This window comes from Salvelinus namaycush, chromosome 19 (genome assembly GCF_016432855.1).
Source record: "Salvelinus namaycush isolate Seneca chromosome 19, SaNama_1.0, whole genome shotgun sequence".
NCBI classification, from domain to species: Eukaryota; Metazoa; Chordata; class Actinopteri; order Salmoniformes; family Salmonidae; genus Salvelinus; species Salvelinus namaycush.
In genome coordinates this window covers 28,004,679-28,019,025 of record NC_052325.1, presented here as the reverse complement: position 1 = coordinate 28,019,025, position 14,347 = coordinate 28,004,679, and the positions used below count along the sequence as shown (strand labels likewise).

The following is a 14,347-nucleotide window of genomic DNA, read 5'->3' as shown; positions in this document are numbered from 1 at the left end:
GAATAGACACCGGCTGGAATGCGGTTTTAACCAATCAGCATTCAGGATTAGACCCACCCATTTTATAATGGTGTAGAGCTACTTACTGTATTTATAGAGATGGCTGCAATAAATGAACACTAATTAGCCAACTGAGAAGCCTGCCAGTATTACTGAAGTGGTGATGGTAAGCCTACAGGTACAACTTGGCACATACGTAGTGTAGTCCACCAACCGTGAACCCTGGGAAGTGAGATAAGCATCTCACATGCTCACAATAAGAAATGGCTAGCTTATCTCATAAAGTCCAGATATGGTGACCAGAAACAAGAGAGCTAGAGCTCAGAGTATTAATGCATAGTGATGTCTGCTCCTGACGCCTGCTCTATGGTCATCCACAGCAACAACGTCGTGAGCGGGAGATGAGGAGGCAGCAGGAGCGCGAGCAGCGTCGCCGGGAGCAGGATGACAAGAGGCGCATGGAAGAGGTTGAACGCCGGCGTAAAGAGGAGGAGGAGCGCAGGAGGGCTGAGGAGGAGAAAAGGAGGGCTGACCGGGAGCAGGTAGGAGAACTCTCTATCAACAACAGTTTATTTCATGATACTTGTAGTCTACCCCTGACACTTGCTGTGTGTGTGGTTTGATTGACAGGAGTACATCCGTCGCCAGCTGGAGGAGGAGCAGAGGCACCTGGAGATCCTGCAGCAGCAGCTGCTCCATGAACAGGCCATGCTACTGGTGAGACCGAACTGTGTAAGCCTATCTATCTTCTATCCATCTGTATATCTCCCATTATCCATCTGTTCGTCTAGCCTTTTATACAGTACCAGTCAAACGTTTGGATACACCTACTCATTCAAGGGTTTTTCTAAATTTGACTATTTTCTACATTGTAGAATAATAGTGAATACATCACAACTATGAAATAACACATATGGAATCAAGTAATAACCAAAAAAAGTGTTAAACAAATCAAAATATATTTATATTTGAGATTCTTTAAAGTAGCCTTGATGACAGCTTTGCACACGCTTGGCATTCTGTCAAACAGCTTCACCTGGAATGCTTTTCCAAGAGTCTTGAAGGAGTTCCCACATATGCTGAGCACTTGTTGGCTGCTTTTCCATCACTCTGTGGTCCAACTCATCCCAAACCATCTCAATTGGGTTGAGGTCAGGTGATTGTGGAGGCCAGGTCATCTGATGCAGCACTCCATCACTCTCCTTCTTAGTCAAACAGCCTGGAGGTGTGTTGGGTCATTATCCTGTTGAAAAACAAATGATTGTCCCACTAAGTGCAAACCAGATGGGATGGTGAATTGCTGTAGAATGCTGTGGTAGCCATGCTGGTTAAGTGTGCCTTGAATTCTAAATAAATCATTGTTACCAGCAAAGCACCCCACACCATCACACCTCCTCCTCCATGCTTCACGGTGTGAACCACACATGCAGAGATCATCCGTTCACCTACTCTGCGTCACAAAGACACGGCGATTGGAACCAAAAATCTCAAATTTGGACTGATCATTCGAAAGGACAGATTTCTACCGGTCTAATGTCCATTGCTCGTGTTTCTTGGCCCAAGCAAGTCTCTTCTTATTGCTGTCCTTTAGTAGTGGTTTCTTTGCAGAAATTCAATCATGAAGGCCTGATTCACGCAGTCTCCGCTGAAAAGTTGATGTTGAGATGTGTCTGTTACGTGAACTCTGTAATGAACTTATCCTCTGCAGCAGAGGTAACTCTTGGTCTTCCTTTCCTGTGGCGGTCCCCATGAGAGCCAGTTTCATTATAACGCTTGATGGATTTTGCGACTGCACTTGAAGAAACTTTCAAAGTTCTTGAAAGTTTCCTGATTGACTGACCTTCATGTCTTAAGGTAATGATGGACTGTCATTTCCCTTTGCTTATTTGAGCTGGTCTTGCCATAATATGGACTTAGCCCTATTTGGTAAAATACTATCTTCTGTTTACCACCCCTACCTTGTCACAACACAACTGATTGACTCAAGAAGGAAAGAAATTCCACAAACGAACTTTTAACAAGGCACACCTGTTAATTGAAATGCATTCCAGGTGACTACCTCATGAAGATGGTTGAGAGAATGCCAAGAGTGTGCAAAGCTGTCATCAAGGCAAAGGGTGGCTACTTTGAAGAATCTCAAATATAACATATATTTTGATTTGTTTTACCACTTTTTTTGGTTACTACATGATTACATATGTGTTATTTCATAGTTTTGATGTCTTCACTATTATGCTACAGTGTAGAAAACCCTTGAATGAGTAGGTGTGTCCGAACTTTGGACTGTTACTGTATATCTCCCATTATCCATCTGTTCTTCTAGCCTTCTAAGTCAGGGGTTTGCAGTCTATGGGTTTTGCTCTGTAGTAGGGTGTTGAAAAATGGATTTATTGTCACACCCTACTCTTAATATCTAGTTAGAGTACATCTCAGTATATCTGAATGGAGCTAACTATTGAGGTTGGAGTTATTCATTCTCTGGGCAAAGTTGGGGAAGCCAGAATGTTTATTACAGTCCTTAATTGAGGATGTCTCCAGGATGTGGGAGTGTCCTACCAACAGGAAGAGAAGGTTTTCATTGTTTCTCTACCAATGTTCCTAACTCTGCTGAGATGGTGTGTTGTTAGCGGATCTGCGTGGCAACGTGTTAACACTGTGTGTGTTGTTGAAGGCCTCTGTTCCTCCAGGGGTTTGACGAGGACATTAGATAATGTGAGGATATGATCACCCACATCCCTTCAACTTCACACCACCATTGCTTGTCATCGTTTCTCTCTCTCAACCAATGTCTTACTGTCTCCCTCATGTCTTCTTACGCATCATCAGCTTTTAGCTCAGTCATTTTTCCTTTTTACATTTTAAACCAATATTTGGCCTATATTGTAATAGTAAACATTTTCAAAGCATTTAAACACCTAATTGGGTCCCAGTGAAAATACAAACCCACTCAACATTTTACTCATTACATGGATACAGCTTGTACCATAAAGACACCAGCCCTTATTTATACAGAACTACTTCAAATAGAACAGCACACACCATGCTTCAGTGGGGGGGCCAAGTTTAGATGATGATGCATCAGCACACCTCCCTGCACTCAGTAGAACACGTGTTGGGAGCTGGAGGAGCAGCATAAGGCCCTGAAGCAGCTATAGCAGGAGCAGACCTACCTACTGCTCCTCCAACAGCAGCCAAAACCCCTGCAGCCAGCCACCAACAGGTCTCATTATCCACAACTACTATTGATCCAAGAGAGGACCATGTCCCCACAACAACAATTGATCCAAGATAGGACAAATTCCCCATAACAACTATTGATCCAAGAGAGGACCATGTCCCCACAGCTGTTGATCCAGGAGAAGACCAAGTCCCCACAGCTGTTGATCCAGGAGAGGACCAAGTCCCCACAGCTGTTGATCCAGGAGAGGACCAAGTCCCCACAGCTGTTGATCCAGGAGAGGACCAAGTCCCCACAACAACTGACCCAAGAGAGGACCAAGTCCCCACAACAACTGACCCAAGAGAGGACCATGTCCCCACAACAACTATTGATCCAAGAGAGGACCATGTCCCCACAACAACAATTGATCCAAGATAGGACAAATTCCCCATAACAACTATTGATCCAAGAGAGGACCATGTCCCCACAGCTGTTGATCCAGGAGAGGACCAAGTCCCAACAGCAACTGACCCCTGACCCCAAAGGCCCCCATGCCTGGGCCGATTGGAGAGGTGAACCCAAGCTTCATTGCCATGACGCTACTGTCGAATGCTGCTTTTGCTTGTGCAAAAGCTTTTGCTTGTGCTGCTGCTGTAGTCATAAACTGCTGTAAGGTGTGCATTTTTATGTGGGGTGTGTGGATTGATTTCTGGTGTGAGGGACTTTCACTGTAGTGGTCATGTTACTATTCCTGCTCAGGATGAGGCCTCTATAGAAACTACAGATACACCCCTGGGAAAATGCATGTCCAAGCTACCTACCCATATCCTTTCTACATTCAGATGGCAATATCTTAGCATTTTGCCAATCTGTCCAATCGAGTGTACATGGAAGTGTCCTGTTTGGGTTTTGTTGTCAAATAAAGACCCCTGTTGTCAGATGGAAATACAGCACTTTGGAAAAATTAAAACTCTTCTTTATATTTGTCTCTTCTCCAAACTAAATTATTATGAACATAAAACATTAAACGCCTAGTGCAGTCAAAAAGGTGAGTGTCCTGTGTTTTACATATTTCCACACTGGTTGGAATAATACTGTGAAATTGTGAAGAATTATGATAATGCCCCTTTAGTATAACAGGTAATTCAAAAGACCACCTGAAATGTCTTACTACTGACCCTCCCACTGCTGCTGTGGCTCGATCCTCTTTGTCCTGATGATGGTTAATGACTCTGTCCCTCTCTCTCTGTCCCTCCAGGCTGATGAGAGGTACCGTAAGAACATCCAAGGTTCTCCTCAGGCCGCCCAGGTTAAGGTTCAGCCGCCGGTTCCTCCCCGCGCCGCCGAGACCATCGCCAATGGAAACGCCCCCATTGCTGTCCAGCCTGCCATGCAAAGGCCCATGGAACCCCAGGTAACCACAACAACCAAGATGGCCGATCGCCAGTTGCTTATTCCTCCTTTCGTTACTCTGCCCTTTTCCGTAGCTCTACTTTTTCCAATCCCTTCTTCCTTCCAGGTAGTTCTAACAGGGTGGTCTCTCTCTCTCGCTCTCTCTCCGGGTTGTGTATCTGCAGTAGTGGTGTCTTACTAGCTAAAGTAGATTTTTGTTATTGTGTTTACTATCTCTTCCCCCTCGCTAACTCTCTTCTAGCCTCTGTTCTAGCTGAATTCTTTCACAGTGTGGAGAAATGTGGGTGTTGTTCTCTGTCCCTTACTGATGACATAGTTAACCTTTTCTAGTCCCTTAATAGGTAACTCCATCTTCCCTTCCCTGGGTGACAGCCTATCCTCCACCACTGTGTTATTACGAGGTCCAAGCTGCTTGCTTCTATTCTGGCCACTCATTGCTCAATACCAGCTTTACCCACTCCCTCTACCTCTGACTGCTTTCTCTATTGTGTGAGTGTGTGTGTGTACATTGCCAGGTTGGTGACTCCTTTTATAAAGGTAGAGCTGTTACATGTACATCTTGACTGTGTGCTAAACAACACAAACACATCCATAATTCGTCTTTCTGATTTCACAGTGACTCAGTATATTACTAATATCATCTGCTCAGAGACTCAACCAACCCAGCGTGAATACAGTCATTAATGTCACAGGGCACCATTCAGGGAAACATTCTGTTTTTGGATCATGTCATGGTAATTAGATGTAACAGTGTGGAATTTGGTGATGATGATGATGTAATTGATTGCTAAATGATTTCGCAGAGCCATTAAATGCATTAGTCACTTTTCTGTCGTTAGTGACACGTCATTAGAGACAGATATGAGGCGTGTTGGGCTTGTTACAGAAAACGTATTTGTTGAGTGATAAATCTTTTTGGGGTTTCCTGTCTGAGCGCTTCTCAGTGCATATTTGAAGTCAATTGGAAAGGGAATAAATTCAGTTATAAACCTAGTATGGATATGTCCCTATTGGATTATACTCCTCTTTTTTATTTTTTTTATTTCACCTTTATTTAACCAGGTAGGCAAGTTGAGAACAAGTTCTCATTTACAATTGCGACCTGGCCAAGATAAAGCAAAGCAGTTCGACACATACAACAACACAGAGTTAGACATGGAGTAAAACAAACATACAGTCAATAATACAGTAGAAAAATAAGTCTATATACAATGTGAGCAAATGAGGTGAGATAAGGGAGGTAAAGGCAAAAAAAGGCCATGGTGGCGAAGTAAATACAATATAGCAAGTAAAACACTGGAATGGTAGATTTGCAGTGGAAGAATGTGCAAAGTAGAAATATAAATAATGGGGTGCAAAGGAGCAAATTAAATAAATAAATAAATAAATACAGTAGGGGAAGAGGTAGTTGTTTGGGATAAATTATAGATGGGCTATGTACAGGTGCAGTAATCTGGGAGCTGCTCTGTGCTTAAAGCTAGTGAGGGAGATAAGTGCTTCCAGTTTCAGAGATTTTTGTAGTTTGTTCCAGTCATTGGCAGCAGAGAACTGTAAGGAGAGGCGGCCACAGGAGGAATTGGTTTTGGGGGTGACCAGAGAGATATACCTGCTGGAGTGCGTGCTACAGGTGGGTGCTGCTATGGTGACCAGCGAGCTGAGATAAGGGGGACTTTACCTAGCAGGGTCTTGTAGATGACCTGGAGCCAGTGGGTTTGGCGACGAGTATGAAGCGAGGGCCAGCCAACAAGAGCATACAGGTCGCAGTGGTGGGTAGTATATGGGGCTTTGGTGACAAAACGGATGGCACTGTGATAGACTGCATCCAATTTATTGAGTAGGGTATTGGAGGCTATTTTGTAAATGACATCGCCGAAGTCGAGGATCGGTAGGATGGTCAGTTTTACGAGGGTATGTTTGGCAACATGAGTGAAGGATGCTTTGTTGCGAAATAGGAAGCCAATTCTAGATTTAACTTTGGATTGGAGATGTTTGATGTTCGTCTGCGTAGAGGTGAATCTAAAACTCACCAGCAGCAAGAGCGACATCATTGATGTATACAGAGAAGAGAGTCGGCCCAAGAATAGAACCCTGTGGCACCCCCATAGAGACTGCCAGAGGCCCGGACAACAGGCCCTCCGATTTTACACACTGAACTCTATCAGAGAAGTAGTTGGTGAACCAGGCGAGGCAATCATTTGAGAAACCAAGGCTATCGAGTCTGCCGATGAGGATGTGATTGACAGAGTCGAAAGCCTTGGCCAGGTCAATGAATACGGCTGCACAGTATTATTTCTTATCGATGGCGGTTAAGATATTGTTTAGGACCTTGAGCGTGGCTGAGGTGCACCCACTCTTAGTTACTTGTAACAGAAAAAGTATCCTTGAATGTGTGCATGCCGTTATGTGAGTGTTTGTGTCTAACTGTCTATGCATGATGCTACAGTAGCTGATCTGTGTATGCCTTGTTTATGTGATCCATGCTCATTCTCACAACTGGTGATGAGAGTGAAGTGTCATGAGCATCAAAACGGGTGGAGCAGTCATTGGCTGTCTGTGATGTGAAACAATCAAATGGTTAATCTGACTTCCTAAGACTTCCCATTGGTCTCAAGACAACTCCGCCCATTTTGATGCTTCCTGAAGCTTCAGTATCCAATCACTGTCTGCTGCTTGGGTTTGTGGTCTTGTTCTCTTGTTTCCCTCCTCCTCCTCCTCCCCCAAACCTCCCCACTCCTCCCAATGTGTCCTCCCCCTCTGACACCACCTGTCTGTCTCTGTCTCTGGAAGGTCCAGTGGTCCCACCTGGCCGCTCCCCCCGTCGTCTCACGCTCCCATTCCTTCAGTGAGCCCATCGTCCCTAGCTTTGCACACCTCCACCTGTGCTCTCAGGAGCAGCACCATCACCCTGCACCATCATCACCCGCACGCACTGACCCGCAGTCCAACCCCCAGCCCAAGGCCCTGCCCCTTGACAAGGCCCCCACAGACGACACCCCTCCCAGGGTAAGATAGGCCCATCCTCTGGCAAAGTCGGGTAAACTGGTAGTCATTAGACGGCTTTGCTAGGAAGTCTGAACTGTAGACCGGTATACTAGTAGTCACTAGATGCTGGATAGGACAACATTGGAGTGAGTGAGCAGAGTGATATTTGTCTTAGTAACAGTTCTAAAACGGAGCGACCTCCTCCTCACTCTAGCCTGCTGAGAGGATTCAGAGAGAGCAGAACGTTATGAAAGGATTAGAGGCTCGTTCTCTATTCCCCCTCTGTCTCTCCTCTCAGAACCCTCCCTCGTTCAACCTCCCAGCCCTCCATAGCAGACTGATGTAAAAATACCAGAGAAAGAAAGCTGCAGCAGCAATCACTCGACAGCTGAGTGCTTTTGCATCTCAGCATTTTAGAGATGCTCCCAATCAATGGGACGCTGGAGGCTGTCACAAATAAAGGGTAGGATTCAGACTGTTAGAAACGTTCTCCAAGGAAAATATTCCTCATGTTGAAATCGTGACCTTTTTTTTGCCCCCCATCTGCACAAATTAGAGGTGGTATTATTGTCCTCTCTTCACATAGGGCCTAACTATCAAACATCACTTCCTCTTCTTTGGTGAGGTATGAGTATGCCATTTCCTGTTCTGCCCCCTGCTTCCTGTGTAAGCCTTTGGTAGTGTCTCATATCAATGTCAGTGTTAGTTAGCGTTCCATCTGAATGGAGTGGCTGTGTTCCGCCCTGCTTTGCTTTCGATGCTTCCCCCTGTTCCTTCTTAAGCTGTTCTCCCTCCTGTCCCCTGGAAACTACCAAAGAGAAATGCTGAAATCTATGATATAACTTTAAAGCTGTTTTTGTGTTAAGCCACCCCACTGAAAGAGAGCGTTAGGTCTGACACAGCAAAAGACAGCATTATATCCACACGCTTCCCTTATCAACCCCTGTGTGGGCCCGCAGCTCCCCGGGACTGCTGCGCAGAAGAAATATTAGCGCGCAGAGAATCACATCAGACTAGGATTCTATTTCATTGACAGGCACGGCTCTACACAAACCTGTGCATCATATCCAATCAGAGCTGCAGTAGGCCTATATGCAAAAATACCATTGCCATATATGGATCTGTGGCATTCACTTTTAACTGGACTGTTTTTACAGCATGGGCTGTTGTGAGTAGATGTGTTTGTTTTGAGATCAAAGCGAGAACTATGTGTAGCGACGTGCACATTTATACATTTGTTCATATACTTAGTGAGTTATTAGCCCAGTTATAGATCATTTGTAGACAGCAATGGGGGAGTGATTACTTCCTACAAGAGCACAAAACGTGTGCATTTCTAGGTGTCTTTGAAAAGCAAGTTAGCTAAAGCGCATTTTTTTTTGTCTTAAAGGGGGCAGTGTTGTATTTTGAGACATGCTTGAATAAGCTAAGTAGCCAAAAGGCAGAGGGTAGCATAATTTGTCTGATTCTCTGCAATAATGGTATGGGATTAATTATGAGTTTTATTTAGTAAAATGGTTTCTTGCATCAAACAACGCAACAACATTTTCAGTCACCTCCTTGTCTGAAGGACAATAATGTCAAGCCCTTAATGTCAAGCCCTGCATGTTTTTTTCAAAGGTCTCATGGAATGTAGGCCTACATTGAACACCACACATTGGCTGCTACTGTAGGCTGAACGATAGAACAGCAATTTCCATGTTAAAATGTTATGGGATGCATTGTCTCCATTGTTTTTAATGGTAAGCCACTCTGTGGTAGGCCTACGTTATGATCAAATAGCCACAGTAGCCTAATTGACCACTGTTAAAATTAACTTAAAGCGGATACAGCCTTAGTGTTCACAGTAAAAGCACGCACAGAATTTTCTGCGCTCAGCAGACCTGAAATTTGCTCATTGATGAAAAACATTTGAGGGAAGATTGGTGTGGATATAATGCTGTCTTTTGCTGTGTCAGACAGAACTCACTCTCAGTGGTTTGGCTTTACGCAGTGTGAGTATGCAGGGACATAGTTTGGACGTTGTAGAAACGTTTTGGGGACTTTCTAGGGACATCTTAACAGTGTGTGTCTAGCTTTTGTGCTCCTGGCACCCCTGTCACACTACACATACGCCCTCCGAGAGTTTGTGTGTGCCCGTAGAGTGTGTTTATGAGCAGGCATCTGTATGTGTGGAAGGTTCCTGTGAGGACAACGTCCAGGTCTCCAGTACTGTCACGCAGGGACTCTCCTCTCCATGGCAACCTCAATGCCACGCCTAACAACCCGGCGGGCCAGAGGAACGCCTGCAGGTACCTTTTCACGTCCCTCCATTTATCTTTTTCTCTGTCTCGTTTTCTTTATTTCTCTCTTTCGATTGATCCTTTTTGCTTTATTTTGTTGTCGCTGTTTGTCTCTCCCTCCGTCTGTCCCTCTGTTCACCACTCCACCATCTCCACTTCTATTCGGGTTGTTAGTACTGGGCGGCAGGTAGTCTAGCGGTTAAGAGCTTTAGGCCAGTAACCGAGAGGTCGCTGGTTCGAATCCCTGAGCGGGCCCCGGTGTAATAATCTTCTGTTCTCCCCTTGAGCAAGGCAGTCAACCCCCAACAACTGCTCCCCAGGTGATGATGATGTGGATGTCGATTAAGGCATCCCCCCACACCTCTCTGATTCAGAGGGGTTGGGTTAAATGCAGAAGACAGATTTTGGTTGAATGCATTCAATGTACAACTGACTAGGTATCCCCTTTCCCTAATGTAAAATCTCTACACTGTGTGTCTATCTGTACTCTGTAGAGCCCTCTTCTCAATGTATGGATATTGGGTTGGATTTATGTAACATTACTTACTGTTCTGCCATGCGTTACATATCCTTGTCTCCTGTGTGTGTGTGTGTGTGTGCACTGTCACACACACTCTTCCCTTCTTAGTATGTCTTTATAATGCTGAGCTTCATCTCCTTTGAGACTGTGCATGTCTGTGTCTATGGAAAAGTATTTGTGTTTATTTATGGGTCTGTCTATTAATATGTACTGTATGTATTTGTATACATGTCTATATGTAAAGAGTATGTGTCTACACTCAGTGGCCAGTTTATTAGGTACACCCATCTAGTACCGGGTTGGACCCCCCTTTGCCCCCAGAACAGTCTGAATTCTTCAGGGCATGAAAACATTGCTCAATTGGTATCAAGGGACCTAACGTGTGCCAAGAAAACATTTCCCACACCACTGACACCAGCCAGTACCGTTGACACCTGTCAGTATAGGGCCATGTTCTCCTGACTCATCAGCATGACTCAACAGGAACCGGGATTTGTTGGACCAGGCAATGTTTTTCCACTCCTCAATTGTTGAGTGTTGGTGATCGCATGCCCACTGGAGCCACTTCTTCTTGTTTTTAGCTGATAGGAGTGAACCCAGTGTGGTCGTCTGCTGCAATATCCCATCCATGACAAAGACTGACGAGTTGTGCATTCCGAGATGATGTTCTGCATACCACTATTGTACTGCGCCGTTATTTGTCTGTTTGTGGCCCGCCTGTTAGATTGCACGACTGCCATTCTCCTTCGACCTCTCATCAACAAGCTGTTTTCACCAACAGGACTGCCGCTGACTGGATGTTTTTTGTTTGTCACACCATTCTCTGTAAACCCTAGACAATGTCGTGCGTGAAAAACCCAGGAAGCCAGCCGTTACTGAGATACTGGAACCGGCGCGCCTGTCACCGATCATACCACCGATCATACCACACTCAGTCGCTTAGGTCATTCATTTTGCCCATTCTAATATTCAATCGAACAGTAACTGAATGCCTCGATGCCTTTCTGCCTGCTTTATATACAAGCCACGGCCACCTGACTCACTGTCTGTAGGAGTGAACAATTTTTGTAAACGGGATGGTGTAGCTAATAAACTGACCACTGAGTGTATGTAAAGTACTGTGTGTGTATGTAAAGTATGTATGTCTGTAAAGTATGTGTCTATACAGTATGTAAAGTATGTATGTCTGTAAAGTATGTGTCTATACAGTATGTAAAGGTTGTAGGTCTATATGTAAAGGTTGTGTGTCTATACAGTATGTAAAGGTTGTGTGTCTATATGTAAAGGTTGTGTGTCTATACTATAACAAACCCTCTCTGTTTCTCTCCACAGTGCTGCAGCGGAGCCGCGTCTGCTGTGGGAGCGGGTGGAGAAACTGGTTCCCAGGCCAACGAGTGGCAGTGGTAGTACTTGCAGCTCCTCCGGCTCCAGTAACTCCAGCTCCCAGCCCAGCTCTCACAGTGGCTCAGGGGAGAGGTTCAGAGCCCGCTGTGAGTCTGCTATTCCCCTGATACACACATGCATTCATAGTCTCACGCATAGTTTCCTACATGCACACTCTCAAGACACACACACACATAATTACTGTTTACAAAGTACTCACATTTACAATTAAATTCTTGGCACAATTCTCCACATTGCTCTTTAATTTACTGACCGGTATCCCCCATTGTCCCCCTCTCAGCCTCATCAAAGTCTGAGGGTTCTCCCCTCCAGCATCCAGAGCATACTGGGAAAAAACCTGAGGAGAGGAAGGAGTCGGTCAGAACTAACCGACTGGCGGTGAGACCTGACCCCCGTGAAACTAGTGGTCTACCTAGTGTACTAACTAGTGTTGAACTACACTAAGTGTTGTGACACTTCAGAAAGAGGTGGAATTAAGTTTTGAGTGGGAATGATGGTTTTACAATAATCTGACATAGTTCTTTGTGTGTGTGTGTGTGTGTGTGTGTGTGTGTTTGTTTCGCCCTCTGCGCTGTGGATTACCGGTACTTGTGAATTCTGTAGGGGGAAGTGGTAAGCTAGAATGAAATGGGGTGTGTATTTGTACTGACGATCTCATTGGCTGAAGGGTTTTGTACTAATGGCTTGCCTCTCTCCTGATTGGTGCTATTTTACTCATGTTCCTTTTAACCTCAATCTCCTCCCCTCATACTTGTTATTTCTTTCTATTGGATCATTCAATCACTCACATACTTGCAGCCCCTTCCTTCCTTGTATGCTCGGGTCTGGTCTCTTGATGGACTCACTAACCTCTTCCAGCCTTGTGGACACATTGGCAGTATGGCAGCAGTGTATGTACTTACTCATCTCTTTTCTCATATCCTATTGGCTTTGCTACTCACCGGCCGGCTCTTCATTGGCTGGCGCACCTGTGACCTCACTTCTTCCCCCATCAGCTTCCTGCATCCTGTCTCCTGCATTTAACCCTGCGAGTAACCTGGTAACACATCCACAACCCGGAAAGAGAGCTAAAAAAGAGAGGGAGAGGGAAAGCAAGACTGAAAGAAAGAGAGAGAAGAAAGGGATGGAAGCATAGTTTGACCTCTGACCCCCCCCCCCCCCCCCCACAGGACCTGACCGCGCTGGCCAAAGAGCTGCGTGTGGTGGAGGACGTGCAACGCCCCCACAAGGTGACGGACTACTCCTCATCTAGTGAGGAGTCGGGGACCACGGATGAGGATGAGGATGATGAAGAGGTGGACCAGGAGGGAGGAGAGGAGTCTACCTCAGGACCAGAGGACTCTCACGCTGTGTATGTAGAGGAGGACACCTGAACCCTAACCCCTAACCCTTCTCACAATGAGTACAGTTACATGCACGCAATAATACAATTGTTGTGAAAAGTCAGATTAATATAATAGTTTGCTTTAAACATTAACATGCTTTGCAAGAATAACGATTTCTCTAATAATCCTGTTTACATGGACACATCTGAAATCAGGCTACCTGATGGGATATTTGCCCAAAATCACCAATCAAAATAAACATTCTACCACAGCGACCATGTTATTTTTGAGATAACTATTTGATTCTTAGATCGGACATATTAAAGTGTGTTTGTGAAAACTATTTCTACGATTCATACTTTGTTTTTCCGAACTCACTTCAGTCGCGCAAAAGAAGGAAGCTTGTGCTGCTCGTGCTAGCACATGCACAGATAAACTGCACAGCTGGAACTCTAATAAAGGCATTTACATGTCCTAATAATTAGAAAGACTGCTCAGAAAACCAGGTGCTTAATCGTTGTATGCTTACTTCGATTATGACCTTACCCTGATTTAAAATGAGCAGTTAGGTGTTTACTTGACTATTGCCATACTCAGCCTAGTGCCATAATCCGTTTAATATCGAATTATTAGTGTGCATTTAAATGTACTCAATGACATCATATTGCAATGATATTTGAGCTTTTGATTGAAGTGAAGGAAAAGTCCGGTCATTATAACTAGGACTGGGAATTGTCAGGGACCTCAAGATACGATAATATCACCATACTTCGGTGCCAATATGATGTGTATTAGGATTCTATATGTATTGCGATTCGATAGTCTAAACCATACGTCTGCTGCAGAGAGACAAGAGAGAGCCTTGAGAAAACGAGCTTTGATCAGTCATGGAAATAAAAGTGCTGAAAACAAATTGGCTCCCTATTTAAAAAGAAGATGGAGAACAAGCTATGAAGGAAAAATACTGGAGTTTTGGTGCAGGAACAGAAAACTAGTGCAAAAATAATATTGCCATATTGTGAAAACGATACCATATATCATCAAAAATAATATCCCGATATGTAACTGTATTGATTTTTTCCCCCAGCACTAACCATCTTCCTGGTTCTCTGTTTATTCGATCTACTCCACCAGCTCCTCCAGACTAAGCAACGGAGAGATGGAATCGGTGAAGACCTTGATCGTTCACGACGAGGGCGAGAGTGACTCTAAAATCACGCCCTGTAAAGATGACACTCTGATCGTCAGACCGGTAAGGCCA

General features: G+C 44.7%; 1 protein-coding gene across 7 annotated transcripts in view; it reads left to right on the top strand.

Annotated features, from left to right (window-relative positions):
• LOC120064272 (mitogen-activated protein kinase kinase kinase kinase 4-like) overlaps positions 1 to 14,347 on the top strand; it is a 102,569-nt gene that overhangs the window by 63,114 nt on the left and 25,108 nt on the right. For 3 of the 7 annotated variants that reach the window (XM_039014719.1, XM_039014727.1, XM_039014726.1), the window contains exons 13-22: positions 381 to 542; positions 631 to 732; positions 4,419 to 4,574; positions 7,361 to 7,576; positions 9,734 to 9,846; positions 11,690 to 11,847; positions 12,042 to 12,139; positions 12,365 to 12,373; positions 12,931 to 13,112; positions 14,221 to 14,338. In XM_039014719.1, the coding sequence (XP_038870647.1) occupies positions 381 to 542; positions 631 to 732; positions 4,419 to 4,574; positions 7,361 to 7,576; positions 9,734 to 9,846; positions 11,690 to 11,847; positions 12,042 to 12,139; positions 12,365 to 12,373; positions 12,931 to 13,112; positions 14,221 to 14,338 (1,314 nt within the window). The remainder of the gene's footprint in view (positions 1 to 380; positions 543 to 630; positions 733 to 4,418; positions 4,575 to 7,360; positions 7,577 to 9,733; positions 9,847 to 11,689; positions 11,848 to 12,041; positions 12,140 to 12,364; positions 12,374 to 12,930; positions 13,113 to 14,220; positions 14,339 to 14,347) is intronic. The other 4 variants (XM_039014721.1, XM_039014724.1, XM_039014720.1 and 1 more) reach the window with 4 other exon arrangements.